At 58.3% G+C, this 12,340-nt stretch overlaps 6 protein-coding genes across 6 annotated transcripts; 1 reads left to right on the forward strand and 5 right to left on the reverse strand.

The window, feature by feature from the left end:
• Positions 1 to 285: 285 nt before the first annotated feature.
• B0H18DRAFT_855416 (uncharacterized protein) lies at positions 286 to 792 on the reverse strand (the record flags this gene model as incomplete). Its single annotated transcript, XM_048039646.1, has 1 exon — positions 286 to 792. A coding segment is annotated over one exon (507 nt), but the record flags the coding sequence as incomplete, so codon positions are not given.
• A 995-nt stretch (positions 793 to 1,787) lies between these two features.
• B0H18DRAFT_1079982 (uncharacterized protein) lies at positions 1,788 to 3,239 on the reverse strand. The gene is made up of 3 exons (XM_048031267.1): positions 2,754 to 3,239; positions 2,561 to 2,692; positions 1,788 to 2,512 (listed from the first exon to the last, which is right to left on the reverse strand). The coding sequence occupies exons 1-3, from the start codon at positions 2,940 to 2,942 to the stop codon at positions 2,228 to 2,230; spliced, it is 606 nt and encodes a 201-aa protein (XP_047884244.1). The 5' UTR covers positions 2,943 to 3,239; the 3' UTR covers positions 1,788 to 2,227.
• A 417-nt stretch (positions 3,240 to 3,656) lies between these two features.
• Positions 3,657 to 4,950, reverse strand: B0H18DRAFT_634545 (uncharacterized protein). The gene is made up of 2 exons (XM_048038874.1): positions 4,352 to 4,950; positions 3,657 to 4,296 (listed from the first exon to the last, which is right to left on the reverse strand). Exons 1-2 carry the CDS (start codon positions 4,733 to 4,735, stop codon positions 3,952 to 3,954), a joined length of 729 nt encoding a protein of 242 aa, XP_047884245.1. The 5' UTR covers positions 4,736 to 4,950; the 3' UTR covers positions 3,657 to 3,951.
• A 321-nt stretch (positions 4,951 to 5,271) lies between these two features.
• B0H18DRAFT_964839 (uncharacterized protein) lies at positions 5,272 to 6,781 on the reverse strand (the record flags this gene model as incomplete). The annotated part of the gene is made up of 9 exons (XM_048043205.1): positions 5,272 to 5,330; positions 5,357 to 5,423; positions 5,489 to 5,653; positions 5,938 to 5,968; positions 6,036 to 6,081; positions 6,128 to 6,187; positions 6,234 to 6,289; positions 6,373 to 6,385; positions 6,742 to 6,781. The coding sequence occupies 9 exons, from the start codon at positions 6,779 to 6,781 to the stop codon at positions 5,272 to 5,274; spliced, it is 537 nt and encodes a 178-aa protein (XP_047884246.1).
• Positions 6,782 to 8,145: 1,364 nt separating this feature from the next.
• Positions 8,146 to 8,661, reverse strand: B0H18DRAFT_899040 (uncharacterized protein; the record flags this gene model as incomplete). Its single annotated transcript, XM_048041437.1, has 2 exons — positions 8,146 to 8,351; positions 8,421 to 8,661. The coding sequence occupies 2 exons, from the start codon at positions 8,659 to 8,661 to the stop codon at positions 8,146 to 8,148; spliced, it is 447 nt and encodes a 148-aa protein (XP_047884247.1).
• Positions 8,662 to 8,862: 201 nt separating this feature from the next.
• B0H18DRAFT_1132072 (uncharacterized protein) lies at positions 8,863 to 12,284 on the forward strand (the record flags this gene model as incomplete). The annotated part of the gene is made up of 10 exons (XM_048035531.1): positions 8,863 to 9,130; positions 9,196 to 9,302; positions 9,358 to 9,379; positions 9,429 to 9,516; positions 9,562 to 10,956; positions 11,012 to 11,171; positions 11,231 to 11,277; positions 11,334 to 11,383; positions 11,445 to 11,749; positions 11,820 to 12,284. Coding segments are annotated over 10 exons (2,907 nt in total), but the record flags the coding sequence as incomplete, so codon positions are not given.
• Positions 12,285 to 12,340: the final 56 nt, after the last annotated feature.

Genomic DNA, 12,340 nt, shown 5'->3' on the forward strand with positions numbered 1-12,340 from the left:
CTATAGGGTTAAGCCGGCGCTTACTAGGGTTAAGCCGGTGCCAAGGCACCCTGGGTCGTCTCAATTGTCCCCATAACCTAAGTCAGCCCAGACAAACTCACCCTCGTCTAAATCCAAGACCTCCACATGATTGAGCCAGAGGTCAGTCTCCTCCCATGCTGAGGCATCGTGGGTACTTCCGGTATGGCCATAGCTGAAGTCGATGATACGCAGATTTGGCAGTGAGACAATCTGTGGACAGTTCATGAGACATCGAGAGTGAGACTGAGCGACGGTGTGCCATACCTGGACATTGAGAGAGTAGTTGCATTTACGATCGAAGTAACTCTCGCCGTACCAGAAAGGCCATGTATAGAGCGGTATCAGGGTCCCGTCGACCATCAACCAGCCATTCCGCCATGCTCGGCATGAATGCGCTTCCACCCATCTCTTTGCCTCCTCTTTCTCCTCCTCAGTCGCTGGACGCACTGCAGATTCCATGAACTCCTTTTGCAGGATTGCAGTCATCACCCGGCGCGTGGCAAGGAGGATTGTGCCCTTCGCATACCCGGACCATGCAGCAACCCTCGTCAAGCGTACTCCGTTCCCTGAATGGCCGAAGCGGAAGAGTGTTGTCGCCAGTTGATCCGCAACAGGCATCTGGTCGCTGTTCGACTCATTGGAGAAGACCGGATCATGGTGAATGCGAGCGAGAAGTCGGTCAAAGGTGAAGGGGGTGACTCGGAGTTCCTCGCGAAAGAGATCCGGACGCTTCTCCTTGAGCACGGTGAGTACATGAGGCATGTACGCAGGTCCATGAGGATACTCATCACGGCTTTGCTCATAGCGCTTGGCATACATCGCTGCAATTGTCTCGCGGACGTGTTGGTGCAAGCCGCTCGGTGGCTCGGGTGCATCCATGTCTTCATCGGCATCTTCATGTTCGTCCTCATCCTCATTGCCTGTGTCTCATGAGCATTTCGAAGCTACCTGATTAGTCTGAGGCTCACCTGCACCCTCGTCGTCTGCATCAGCCCCCGAGCCATCTGAATCCTCTGAACCCGACTCTCCCCAGCCATCCCACCCTTCTTCCAGAGGAAGGTCGTCCACCTCAGGGTCCCAGTCGTACGGCACCACAGGAGGCATAGGCACCTCTGAGCCCTCGCTGCCATGCTCTGAGTCTGCATCAGAGCCAAAAGCCGTGGCCTCGATCTCACTGAGATCAATGTCATTAGGTGAGTCTCCGCAGCTGGACGAGTCGGAGGCATCACTCGAAGGCGGGGAAACCACAGCGGAGTCGGTAGAGCTCTTGTCGGTGGGACTGGTCACAGTAGAGAGAGAGCTGAGAGACGAGAGCGAAGCCGAACGCTGCCGGCGATGCTATTGTGGTCGAGCTACTACGAGCCGGTCGCGCGAACGCAGTAGACGAGTATGTCGCTGCTTGTGGAAGTTCTTGTATGCTTTGAGGAGGTTTTCTGCACGTCGACGACGTGGAGTGCGGCGGGCCATGGTAGGACAGATAGAAAAAAATCAAATTTCGTAGTGACTGTCTACGGAGACTACTGGTTACAACAACAGCAGAGAATCGCCATGACTTGAGACGGCGGTGGTGGGGAGGTCAGAGTAAAACCGGATTTTCGTACGATTCCTTGGTTTTCTTGGCACACAGAAACACCTCAGCATCGCCCTGGGATCGCGGCGTGAATCGCGCCCGGAATCGCTACTCTGACCTCCCCTATTACTGAGATATGCGCGCCCATGTTCGTCAGTGAGTGTCAGTGCGTCGGCGAATGCCCGAAGTACTGATGCCGACTCTCGACAGGTCTTCTGTGGTACACGTACGCGGTGAGTACACGCGCCGCAGGCGCGTCCACCACACCGTTCCCATCTCTGCACCACGGCACGCCCCACCAGACGAACGACGTCGGGACTGGTCGCCGTCTGGCGGTCTCGCGGTCGCTCCGCGCTTCCCAGGCAGCCATGCGTGCGCGTACACGACGGTCTGTGGCTCGGAAGGTATGTTTCCTGTCCAGAGTTCGTTCCTAGCGGTAATGCTTACCTGCATCCGCAGCTCAACGTTTCGCGTCCGAACGACTACGTCGTTCTATCCCCGCGTGCGTCCCGTGGTCCGCACGGACAAGCACACCTTGCATCCGGGCAGCTTCAAAATGTACCTCCTCGCCTCCATCTGTGAACCTCTTCTCGTCCACTACTGACCTCACCGCGGTCACTCCTCATCCCGCCGAGTTTATCTCCCCATCGTCTCCCCCGATCTTGTGCAGCCGTCCGATACGAACGACGGTACGAGAGACCGCTGTCCGAAACACTCCATCCGGTTTGCTCCAGACTCGACGGCCGCCGCCCTCGACCCACGCCGGCTTCCAGTGTGGTTCTCTCGTCTTCCGGACTCCCGCGGTTTGCTGGACAACCCGGCTCGCGTCCCCGACCGACGAAGACCGTCCGGCGAGCAGGGTGGGCGAGAGGGCGGGTGCTTAGGTGGATGGTGATTGGCTCGGGCTGGATGTCCCGCATGCTACTGCCAGGTAAGTATCGTTGCCCAATAGAAGACGGCGCTGCTCACCTTGCAACTCTGCTCGTCTGCCGCGTTGCTATCTAGGCTCAACACTTGCAGAGCGCGTATGGAGTGTCGCGGACGTCGTGGGAGGTGAGTCGTGGTGCGACTATGAACTGGGCGTCTCTGACGAGCACTCGTCTGCCGCGTTATCAACTGGTAAGAATGGTCAGGATTCGCGGGCGTGATCAATTCTGCTTACCTCGGCATGTCGTGCTCGCCGTCCGGGGTGCAGGCTTTGTCGAAGAGCCGGTGAGTGTTTTGCTCGCAAGTGTTCTTCACGGGCGACCCCGCTCATCTGCCGCATTTCTGTCCAGACAGGCCATATGGGCTGGGAGGGGGGCGAGGTGAGGGCGCCGAGGTCGTCGCTGGCGATGCGGTAGAGGATCATGGAGCCGCAGCGGGAGTCTGCGGCGAGCGTGGGCGTCCTCGGAGGCGACGTGCTGGATGGCAGCGAGGGTATTGGCGCGGGAGGACTTGCGGGCGGGCCGCACGCGGGGTGGCGGGGCCGGAGTGGAAGTTGGGGCTGAGCGGGGCCAGACGAAGGTAGGGGTGAGGGAGAGCGGGCGGGAGATGGCGATCCGGATGTGCTCTCGTCGGAGAGGTGCCGGGCGTGCGAGCCGGGGGCGGCAGTGGGCGGCGGGAACGGGGACGACGAACAGGAGGCACGAGGACGTCCTGGACGGTGTCGAGCTCGTCGACGGGGGCGGTCCCCTCGCTGCTGGGAAGCAGTGCATCTGCGAGCGATCGTCAGTGGGCGCGTGAGCTCAATTAAGGAAACCTGGCGCACATCTGAGTGGCGGGAGTCATCACTGGTGTCGTCGGAGGGCCCGGAGGAGGATATCGCGGGCGGTGGCTGTGGCGACGAGCACGACGGTGAAGAGAGAGACGAGCAGCGAGCAGGGCCTTGCCCTTTGGCTTAGGAGAGGGAGTCTCGCTCGCTCTTCCGTCCGTCCGCTCACTCGCCAGCCAACGATCTCGTCCTGCTGTCCTGTTGTCTGCTCGCCGCGTAACCCGCTCACCCCAGGACTGTTCGTTCCCCAATCCTCTCACTCTCTCACCTTCCCATCCACCAGTCCTCTGACCTGCTCGTCCACCCGTCCATTGACTTGCTTCCTCTGTTGTTCTTCCGTCCGTCCGCCTGTCCGCCCTGTCACTAGCTATTCCGCCGACCCGCTCACCTGCCTGACTTCTTGCACTCTGGTCAGCCCGTCACCTCGCTCGCACGTCCGCTTGCCGCCTCGTGCTCCCGCCATCTCAGGTGCCTGTCATCTCGTCCTCTTCTCTGCTCGACCGCACGTCCTCTCGCCGTCTCGCCTGCACGACCTCTTGCGATCCCGTCCCCCGTCTTCTCGACCACCCGTCTGCTTGCACGGACGCCATCTTGCCCGCCCGTTCTCTTATGCACTCGCTCGCCCGTCTTGTTGCCATGTCGTCCGCTCGGATGCTCGCGAGCTCATGGTCTGTCGTCTCCTTTCGTGTTTGCATGCTGGGTGTGCAGGGTAGCGGGGGGCCGTAGGACGTGAACAGACCACCCAGCTCTTACGCAGGGTTGTCATGCGTACGTACTTCATGCTCAGCACGCATTCGGTGTGTCCGAGAGGAATAGAGGGCGGGGCAATGAAGCAGGAGGGCGGTGGTAAGTCGGGAAGGTAGTGAGGTGTCGGAAAGGGCCATAGGACACAAATAGGACACGAGCAGACAACCCCACGGGACGCATTGCGTGCATCTGAGAGACGGTAGAACTGCGGGGGTGGGCTGGGATGGCGGTAGGGGAGCTGGGGCGGGTGACACACCTACTCGTGTCCTCTCTCGGCCGTTTGAGCCCCTTGTTTCCTTTTCTCTACCGTCGACTGCAGGACGCGCTGTCGTATTGTCCATGTCGCCGGTGGCCTTGGAACGCCCCGGGATCGTGGGCAGGGGCTGCGGTGATGTCCTAGGTGTATCGTCTGCGCAGACAGAGAAAAGACACGCACCCGAGTTTCGAGCTGTTGACACGTTTTGGGAAGAGCCGTTAGGGCTTGATGGCACGATGGGAGAAGAGTTTGATATGTACGAGCCGCAGCAGCGACGGGCGGAGAAAGCGCAGGCGTTCAGACAGGTTGTGATTCGAGTTGGATTCGAGCGATAAAACTTATGCTCACCTACAGAGCCCCCACCACCAACTACGCGCACACAGGACATTCAATTCCCTCCATGACGCCTGTCTAGCATGCGTGGGAGCACGAAATGCTCATGGCCAAGCTCGACTGAGACGGCGTATTCCTCTTGGGTCTATAGGGAGGTGGTGACGAATGTGGCTGCGAGTCGATGCATGCCGAGCGAGTGAAGGATCGATCAATGGGAGTCAACGGTTGGGATGGGCGAGAGAGAGCGCGAACACCGGAACGAGGGTCATGAGCAGTCGAAAGCAGCGTTGAGGAGAGGACCGCGGGAGACGATCGCACAGGCGCCCAAACCAGGTCTCTACAGTCTAAGTACTTACTGGCGCCTTGCATATTGCTTCAAGTCGTGGATTTGGTGCATGTGTAGTAGGTTCTCGCAGCTTCCGTGTTTGCTCAATTCTAGTAACTTAGCTTGTTCGCGCGTCGCTCTACATAGCAAAGTGTAAGGCGGCCTGAAGCTTGTCAGACCGCCACGAGAACATTGCGAATGACAACGATGCGAGAGCATATATCAACACAGCGACTGTGTACAGACACATCCTTGCGGTGATACTCCTACATATCCGGCCAGTCATCGGGGTCTACGACGAATATGCCCACATAAATATAACAGCCTATTGACTCGAAACTGAATACTCACGACTGAGGAGATGTAGCATCTCAAGCAACCACAATGGGTAGTTTGACAGGGATTCGCGCAGTCGCATCTTAATTCAATGTACACATTGCAATGCATTAGCATTAGATGAGACTCAGTGCAGAAATGACTCACTTCGCGTTTCCAGGCACGCCGCAACTGCTGGGAGTACGGGTGGAACCGAGGGGACGTCGTCGTAAATGTCAACTGTGCTTTCGGCATACTAAGCGGACTATGCAATGGGTGTTGTCGTGTTGCAGGTTCTGCGAATGTCGAACTCCTGCTCTTGTACTCACGCAGCTATAGCACAGTGTCGTAAGCTCAGGCACGTCTTCTAGGGCTCAGCAAGACAGCAATGAGGTTGTACTTCGTTGGTTCTCAGCGCCGTGATCGATGTTCGTGTCTGCGTGGATGATTACATGTATCCGTGCTGCACGTAAAATTTTTAAACTGGTTCCTTGCTTAGCGGGCGCGATCGCGAGCGAGCGAGAACGCCGCAGGCTTCTCCGGTAACGCATGCCTGAGTTCGATGCAACGGAGTTCGTCAATATGGGCAAGCCGCGGGACAAGTGGTACGGATTTACCTGTAGCATGCAGGTGGCGCCCGCGGATCGACTGGAGTAACGAGAGATTTGTCAGTGTAATTCGGGCACAGAAGACATGAGCCACAAGAATGACTGACCTTAACTGTAGGTGGTTCGAGGGAAGGTTGCACCATACGTATATACCTGTCATGTATGATGTAAAGGTAGACACTAGATCTTCTCGGCTTACCACTGTGGTTGTCAATGAGGCTCTGCCTCCACCACGTGCTCGCCTGGGGTGCTGGCATGCCTACCATGAGGCAAGTCATTTTAGGAGCTTCGGATACTGCACTCACTACCCGCGAGATGTATCGTTCGCGCAAGCACGCCCAACTGCAACCGCAGGCTCTCGCTACGAGGGCGCAGACAAGTGGCCTAGCATTAGAAGAACGTGAGTCTGCCTCTCGCTGTCACAGAACCAATTGAATCACATACCGTACGCGCAATGCTATTGTACAACCACAATTTGGATCAGGATCCCCAACCGAATCGAATCGCGCATCAGTGCAAAGAAGGCTCGACGCTCCAAGGAATTGCATTGACAAGTTGCGGCGTCTTGGGGCGGCCTGCGAACACGTCAACGCGAACGCGTTTTTCAGTGCCGCGTCGAGATGCGGGGACTTGCCAGAAGACCTGTGAATGACAGCCCCGAAGTCAGCGGCGGTCGTTTGTACACGAGAAGGCAGTGGTTAAAGCGGCGGAACAAGGAGAACTGCGGCAACAGGACAGCAACGTGTACCACCCCTTCTCTAGTGTCGCCTGACGTAGAGACCGGCGAGACAGGAATGCCCTATTGTTACGTACCTCTGTCCGTGGAGCATTTCTGCTCGGCCTTTTGACTCATTACGTGTTCATCTCTTTCCTCTCGCGTATCCTCGCCTTCTCCTCGCCCTCCGAGGCTGTCGGTGGTTGTTGCTTCATGGCAGACCTGTCAATCAAGTCCATGCTCTCGCTGTCGATGCAAGTACGAGAGTGAAGGAGTAGACCGTGAGACGGAAGACGAGGTTGCGGACGAGCAGCCCGGAGCCGAGGCCGCTGACCCTGAAGCCACGCAGAGGTGGCAGGAACGTGAGCGGGCGTGACTGACACAGAGGCGATGGAGTTGACTTGCGGCGCGTCATCGCAATTGACGGGTGGCCGACAGCATCAGCCACTCGGGTTTGATGGAGAATCTATCCATTCGATTCGGTACTTCACTCGAGGTCGGACGGTTTATCATCAAGGAATGAGAGGAGGTTAAGGCTGCACGGATACATTGTCGGCATACAGAGTAGCAACCGCAAAGTATGTCGCCATTGTTCCGTCCCGCTCAGATGCAGCGAGCGGCAGGGATATGTGCTTACGTGTAGCTCCTGAGTCAGAACACTTCAGCGAGCGCATCACAATAGCTGAGCGATGAATACGTAGAGGACTGGGTTATGAAACGCATATGAGCATATGGGCAGAGTACGGACAAGAACACGTACCGGTGTTCCCGCGAACGAGTGCATCGCCGTGGCGATTGGTGAGCGCGTCGCTGACGTGCTACTCGTTTGCTCACGGACGGTATTCATATACCTGTCCGAGTACGAGAGCAGGCCTGGCCGGAAGGTCAGTGGTCGCAGGGTGGTAGACGAGAGAAAGATGCGACTTACTGTAGTAGTCGACGACAAAAGCGGGGCAGACACCGACGTGTTTCCTACGTTCGAGGAAGTCTGAAGGCGAGGTGAGCCCAAGCTACCACTCCTGTGCATGCCACAATCTGCAATCGGTTTTCCGGTTAGCCGTCGAGTACTAGTCACCTGCAATGATGCAGCTTACCTCACCACGCCGAATATCTTCGTTGAGAGCGGTTTGCAGTGGAGAAAGCGATACGGCAGCACGTCATGACTTGGGAGGTGAACTGGACACGAGTTGGCAGACAGCGATGCGTGTGGATACAACTGCGAGCGGGGACATTTGGACAGATCGAGAGGCAGTGTTGCGGATGGCCGACAGCATCAGCAACTCGGGGTTTGATGGGAAATCTGTGAATTCAATTGAATACCTCACTCGAGGTCGACTGATTCACCACACGTACAAGATGAGAACGGTCTATGAATACGCCGTTCATATAGAGAGATGCAATTGGAAGACATACCGCCGGTGTTCCGTCCTGCTGAGATGCGGCGAACGGCAATGGTGAATGTCCGGGCGTCACTGAAGAGTCATAACGCTTTGACGAGCACATCAAAGCAACCCATGGGGGCGGATGTGTAAGGGACTGGAGCGTTGAGGGGGCATGAGCGCATCGGAGACAGAGTAAAGACGAGAGCACGTACCGGTGTTCCCGCGAATGAACGAATCACCATAGCAACGGGTGATCATACCGCTGACGTGCTCCTCGGTCTGCTCGAGGGCGCTGCTCATGTAAATGTCGAGGTACAAGAGCACGCCTGGCCGGGAGGTTAGAGGCTGAGGACGCGACGGTCAAATGGAAGACGCGACGTACCATATTAGCCGACGATGCCAGCCCACGCCGTCCGTGAGGTTGAGGACGATGCACACGTCGACGACGCGCTTGAGGAGGTCGACAGACGAGCCCGACGCAGCTGGTGAAGGCGGTGGTGGCGGGAGGTCGAGGACGAGAGTAAACACGTGAGGGCAGCAGGTGGGCGCGTTTGATCGACGGATGCGCGCGTCGCCGTCGACGGGCGCAGCGCACTCGGGTCTCTGTGCGCTCGCCCCATCTGCTCTGCCCGTCATGTCCGACGCCCATATAACACCCCACGCCGTGCCGCAAGCCCTGTGCCCGCCCAGCACGCCCCGACGCTCGCGACGACGACCGCTGGCTCGCCGACGACCTCTCCCCGGAACAGGCCCACCCGCGCGCGGACTGGCCCACTGACTCTGGCGACTCGGAGGACGCGCATCTCGTCTGCACGGGAGTAAGCCCCTTTCCCGACCATGCCGCCGCCAGAGCTCCTTCCTGTGTCTCAGTACCCCGAGGTTATCGACATCAGCTGGAGGCACAACCTCCGCTATGACCCACGTCTCGGCGACGAAGACGAGGATGAAGCCGCATATGGCTCCTACCACGTTCCCCGCGACATCCCGCCTCTCCGCCATGTCCGTATCGAGACGCCTTCTTGGGGCCCGGAGGCTCGCAGGGCCGGTCCTCGCCCAGCGACACTGAGAAGCAACCTCAGCGGCGCGAAAGACGGTCCTGCGGCCAGTACATGAATGCACTCCGCCAGACTGCCGCCAGGTACTTCCCTATCGACCTCGCGTGGATCCCAGCCAACTTCTCCTGGCCGAAGATCAAGCCTATCGTCCGTAGCTTCGTCATGGCTTTTATATCAGTCGTCTTCATGGTCCTAAGCCCAGTCGAGGACGTCACAGGCCAGGTGAGTATTCGCCATATGATGCATGTACACAAAGTGACAACCCTTTCGTGCCAAGGCTTCATTCCTCTTTCTAGTTGGTACGTCTGTCTTGTCTTGCATCTTCTATGGCTCTCACACCACGTCCAGCCGCATTCCTCGACCCACCCGCCGATCCCTTCATTTCCGTTCTCGAGCGCGAGTTACTCTTTGCGCTCTGTGTCACGGTTGGCTGGGCGTGAGTCTCTCGCCTTTCCAACAACCTCGCTCTGACGTTGCATAGCTGGTCTTGTCTAGGTATATTCTTCGCGCACCTGGCGCGCCACCATACCGACTACAACATTACGCAGACGGAGGCACTCTCGGGACAATACATCGAGGCTGGCCCGACCGTCATCTCCGCCATATGGGTGTTCCTCGGCGTGACTTTCTTCCTCTTTATCAAGGCCAAGAAAGGATCGGGCCCCTACCTCATTCCCTCTGTTTTCGGTGCGGTCGTCATCGACATATCCTTCATCACCGATGTCCTCTTCCCCTACCCATACTATACTGTTGGTAGGGTGATTGTCCTTCCACTCGTGCTCCACTGTGGGCTCTGCATCCTGGCGAGCGCGACCATCTTCCCCAGCACGATCACCACACAGTACGCGAGTGCCCTTGCACGCTCGCTCGAGCCACTTGAAGCTGCGCTCCGCGAGCATCGCGCCGTACTCAGGCGTCCTCCCTTCGGCTCCGACTTCTCCTCGACGGTCCAGAAGATCAACGGTCTTGTCACCAAGTCCGAAGGAGGACTTGGTCCTGCCGCTGCGGCGTTGCGTCTCGTAAAGAACGACGTCATCTGGGGTCGATTCGCACCAGCAGATATCGGGCATATGCAAGAGTTCGGGCGCCGCCTAGTTGTGCGCGCAAACGGACTCGGGATCTTCTTCACCCTCATCGACCCGACGCGTGAGCGGTTCCCAGTCACACCTCTTCCCAGCAAACCGAACACACCGGTCATGACCCCTGTGGCCTTGCGCGGACAGTCACTCTCGCAACCTGGCACGCCTGCACTCGGCTCAAACTCACCCGACCCACGATCTGATCCCGACTCAGTCGCCTGGGGTCGCAGCCCGCCGCCTTCCCGTCCCGGGAGCCCTACACCTAGCGCTGTGGACACCAAAGAGCGTGGACGGCTTCGACACCGGACCGGTCGGTCCAAGACCAATCCGAGCGGCTCCCTATCCTCTCTCCGTTTATCCATCAGCCGACACCTTCACCTACGACACCGGCAGCCTGATAGCGAAGAAGACGGCCAAAATCAAAGACTGCACTTCTCCCTCCTCCACCTCGCCCATTCGCTCTCAGTTCCTCACGCGAGCGCGCCCGTCGGCGAGACGGCCGTCGCGGTCTTCGAGAGTCAACGGTACCTCGCGCTCGAGGCGACGCGGCTGAGCCACCCGGACAGCCCGGAGGCGACGGAGACGTTCGTTGACCTCCTCGGGGAGAGCTGCGAAGACCTTTTGGGCGCGTGTGCGGACACTGTGCGCGAGGCGAGGGGGTGGGTCGGAAGTGTGCGGAATGGGTGGTTCGAGGGGAGGAAGAGCGCGGAGCAGAGGAGGTTGGACACGATGGCGAGAATGCTGGAAGTGAGGTACAAGGTGGACAGTGCACTGAACCGGTTCCGGAAGGATTTCAGGTGTGTGGCCTGAGTGACAGGGTCGAAAAAGGTGGCACTGATTCGGGGTTCGTAGGCATAAGGTCCTCGACCCTTACCGTTCAGCGTTCGACCCCGCCCGCGTTGGTTCACCTGGTGCGGATGCGACTGCCGAGCCGCCTCCTCACCGATATCTCTTCCACTGCTACGTATACCAGTACCATCTCATCCAGTTCGCAACCGTGGCTATAGAAATGGTACGTCGTGTTTGACAGCTCAGGGTCATACATGTAGCACTGACCGGATTATACTGCAGATCGACGCGATCACGTCGCTGGAGGAAGACAAGAAGAGGCCTCGCCTGTGGGCCCGTTTATGCCCGTGAAATTCAAGAAGGTCTTCTTGAACTGGGGCGGGAGCCAATACGACGCAACGGTCGAAACGGAAGGCAACGACGATGAGGATCCAGGTATGGCTCCACCGACATGCGATGCTGACTCGGCTCTGATATGTCTTCACTCGGTTGCTAGACACCATCCCCGGTATGCAGACCGACTGGGACGAAGACTTGGGCCAGCCGTCTCGGAGAGACCCCGACGCACTCCCGCCGAACACTCCCCTCGAGCACGTCATGTCGTGGTTCCACACTCTGCTTATGGGTCTCACGGGCGGGAACATGCTCTTCGCTCTCAAAGCGGGCACGCTCACCGTCCTCCTCTGCCTCCCGAACTTCCTCAAGCTACAGCACACTCGCATACGAAGAGCGATTCGTCTGGGGCATCTTCATGGGCCAACTGACACTGGCGCGATTCAGGGGCGACACGACGTTTGCGCTGTTCGCGCGTCTGCTGTGTACGCTTCTCGGCGGCCTGACAGGCTTGGTAATGTGGTACATCTCCGCGCAGAAGGGCATCGGCAACGCCTACGGCTACACGGCTGTCATTGCCTTCTGTACGCCCTTTTTCTACTACGGACGACTGTATTGGCCGGGCCCAGCGATGACGAACATCATCTACTTCGTCACGACCTGCATCGTCCTCGGATTCTCCTGGCAGAATGCGCACTTCGCCGCGATCTTCCACTTCTACGGCTGGTCGCTCGCGTGGCGACGGTTTGTGCTCGTCTGCGCGGGCGTCACAGCCGCGTTCATCTTCAGCCTGCTTCCGCCGAGCACGACGCTGCGCAAGTACCAGCGAACGATGCTGAGCACGACGACGGCTGAGCTAGGCAGCGTCTACTGCTCGATCGTCAGCTTTGCGAACACGAGAGGGCGGCACGACGTCAACCGCGGGGAGATCGTGCAGGCGTTGATCGCCATCCGGATGAAGCTGAAGCGGTCGGTCATGTTGAAGACGAACATCATCTACGAGGTAAGTAACGCGGCTTGTATTGAATGGTCGAAACTAAGCTGACCTCTATCGCTAGT

Source organism: Fomitopsis serialis, assembly GCF_022376445.1.
Source record: "Fomitopsis serialis strain Sig1Antser10 chromosome Unknown B0H18scaffold_773, whole genome shotgun sequence".
NCBI lineage: Eukaryota > Fungi > Basidiomycota > Agaricomycetes > Polyporales > Fomitopsidaceae > Fomitopsis > Fomitopsis serialis.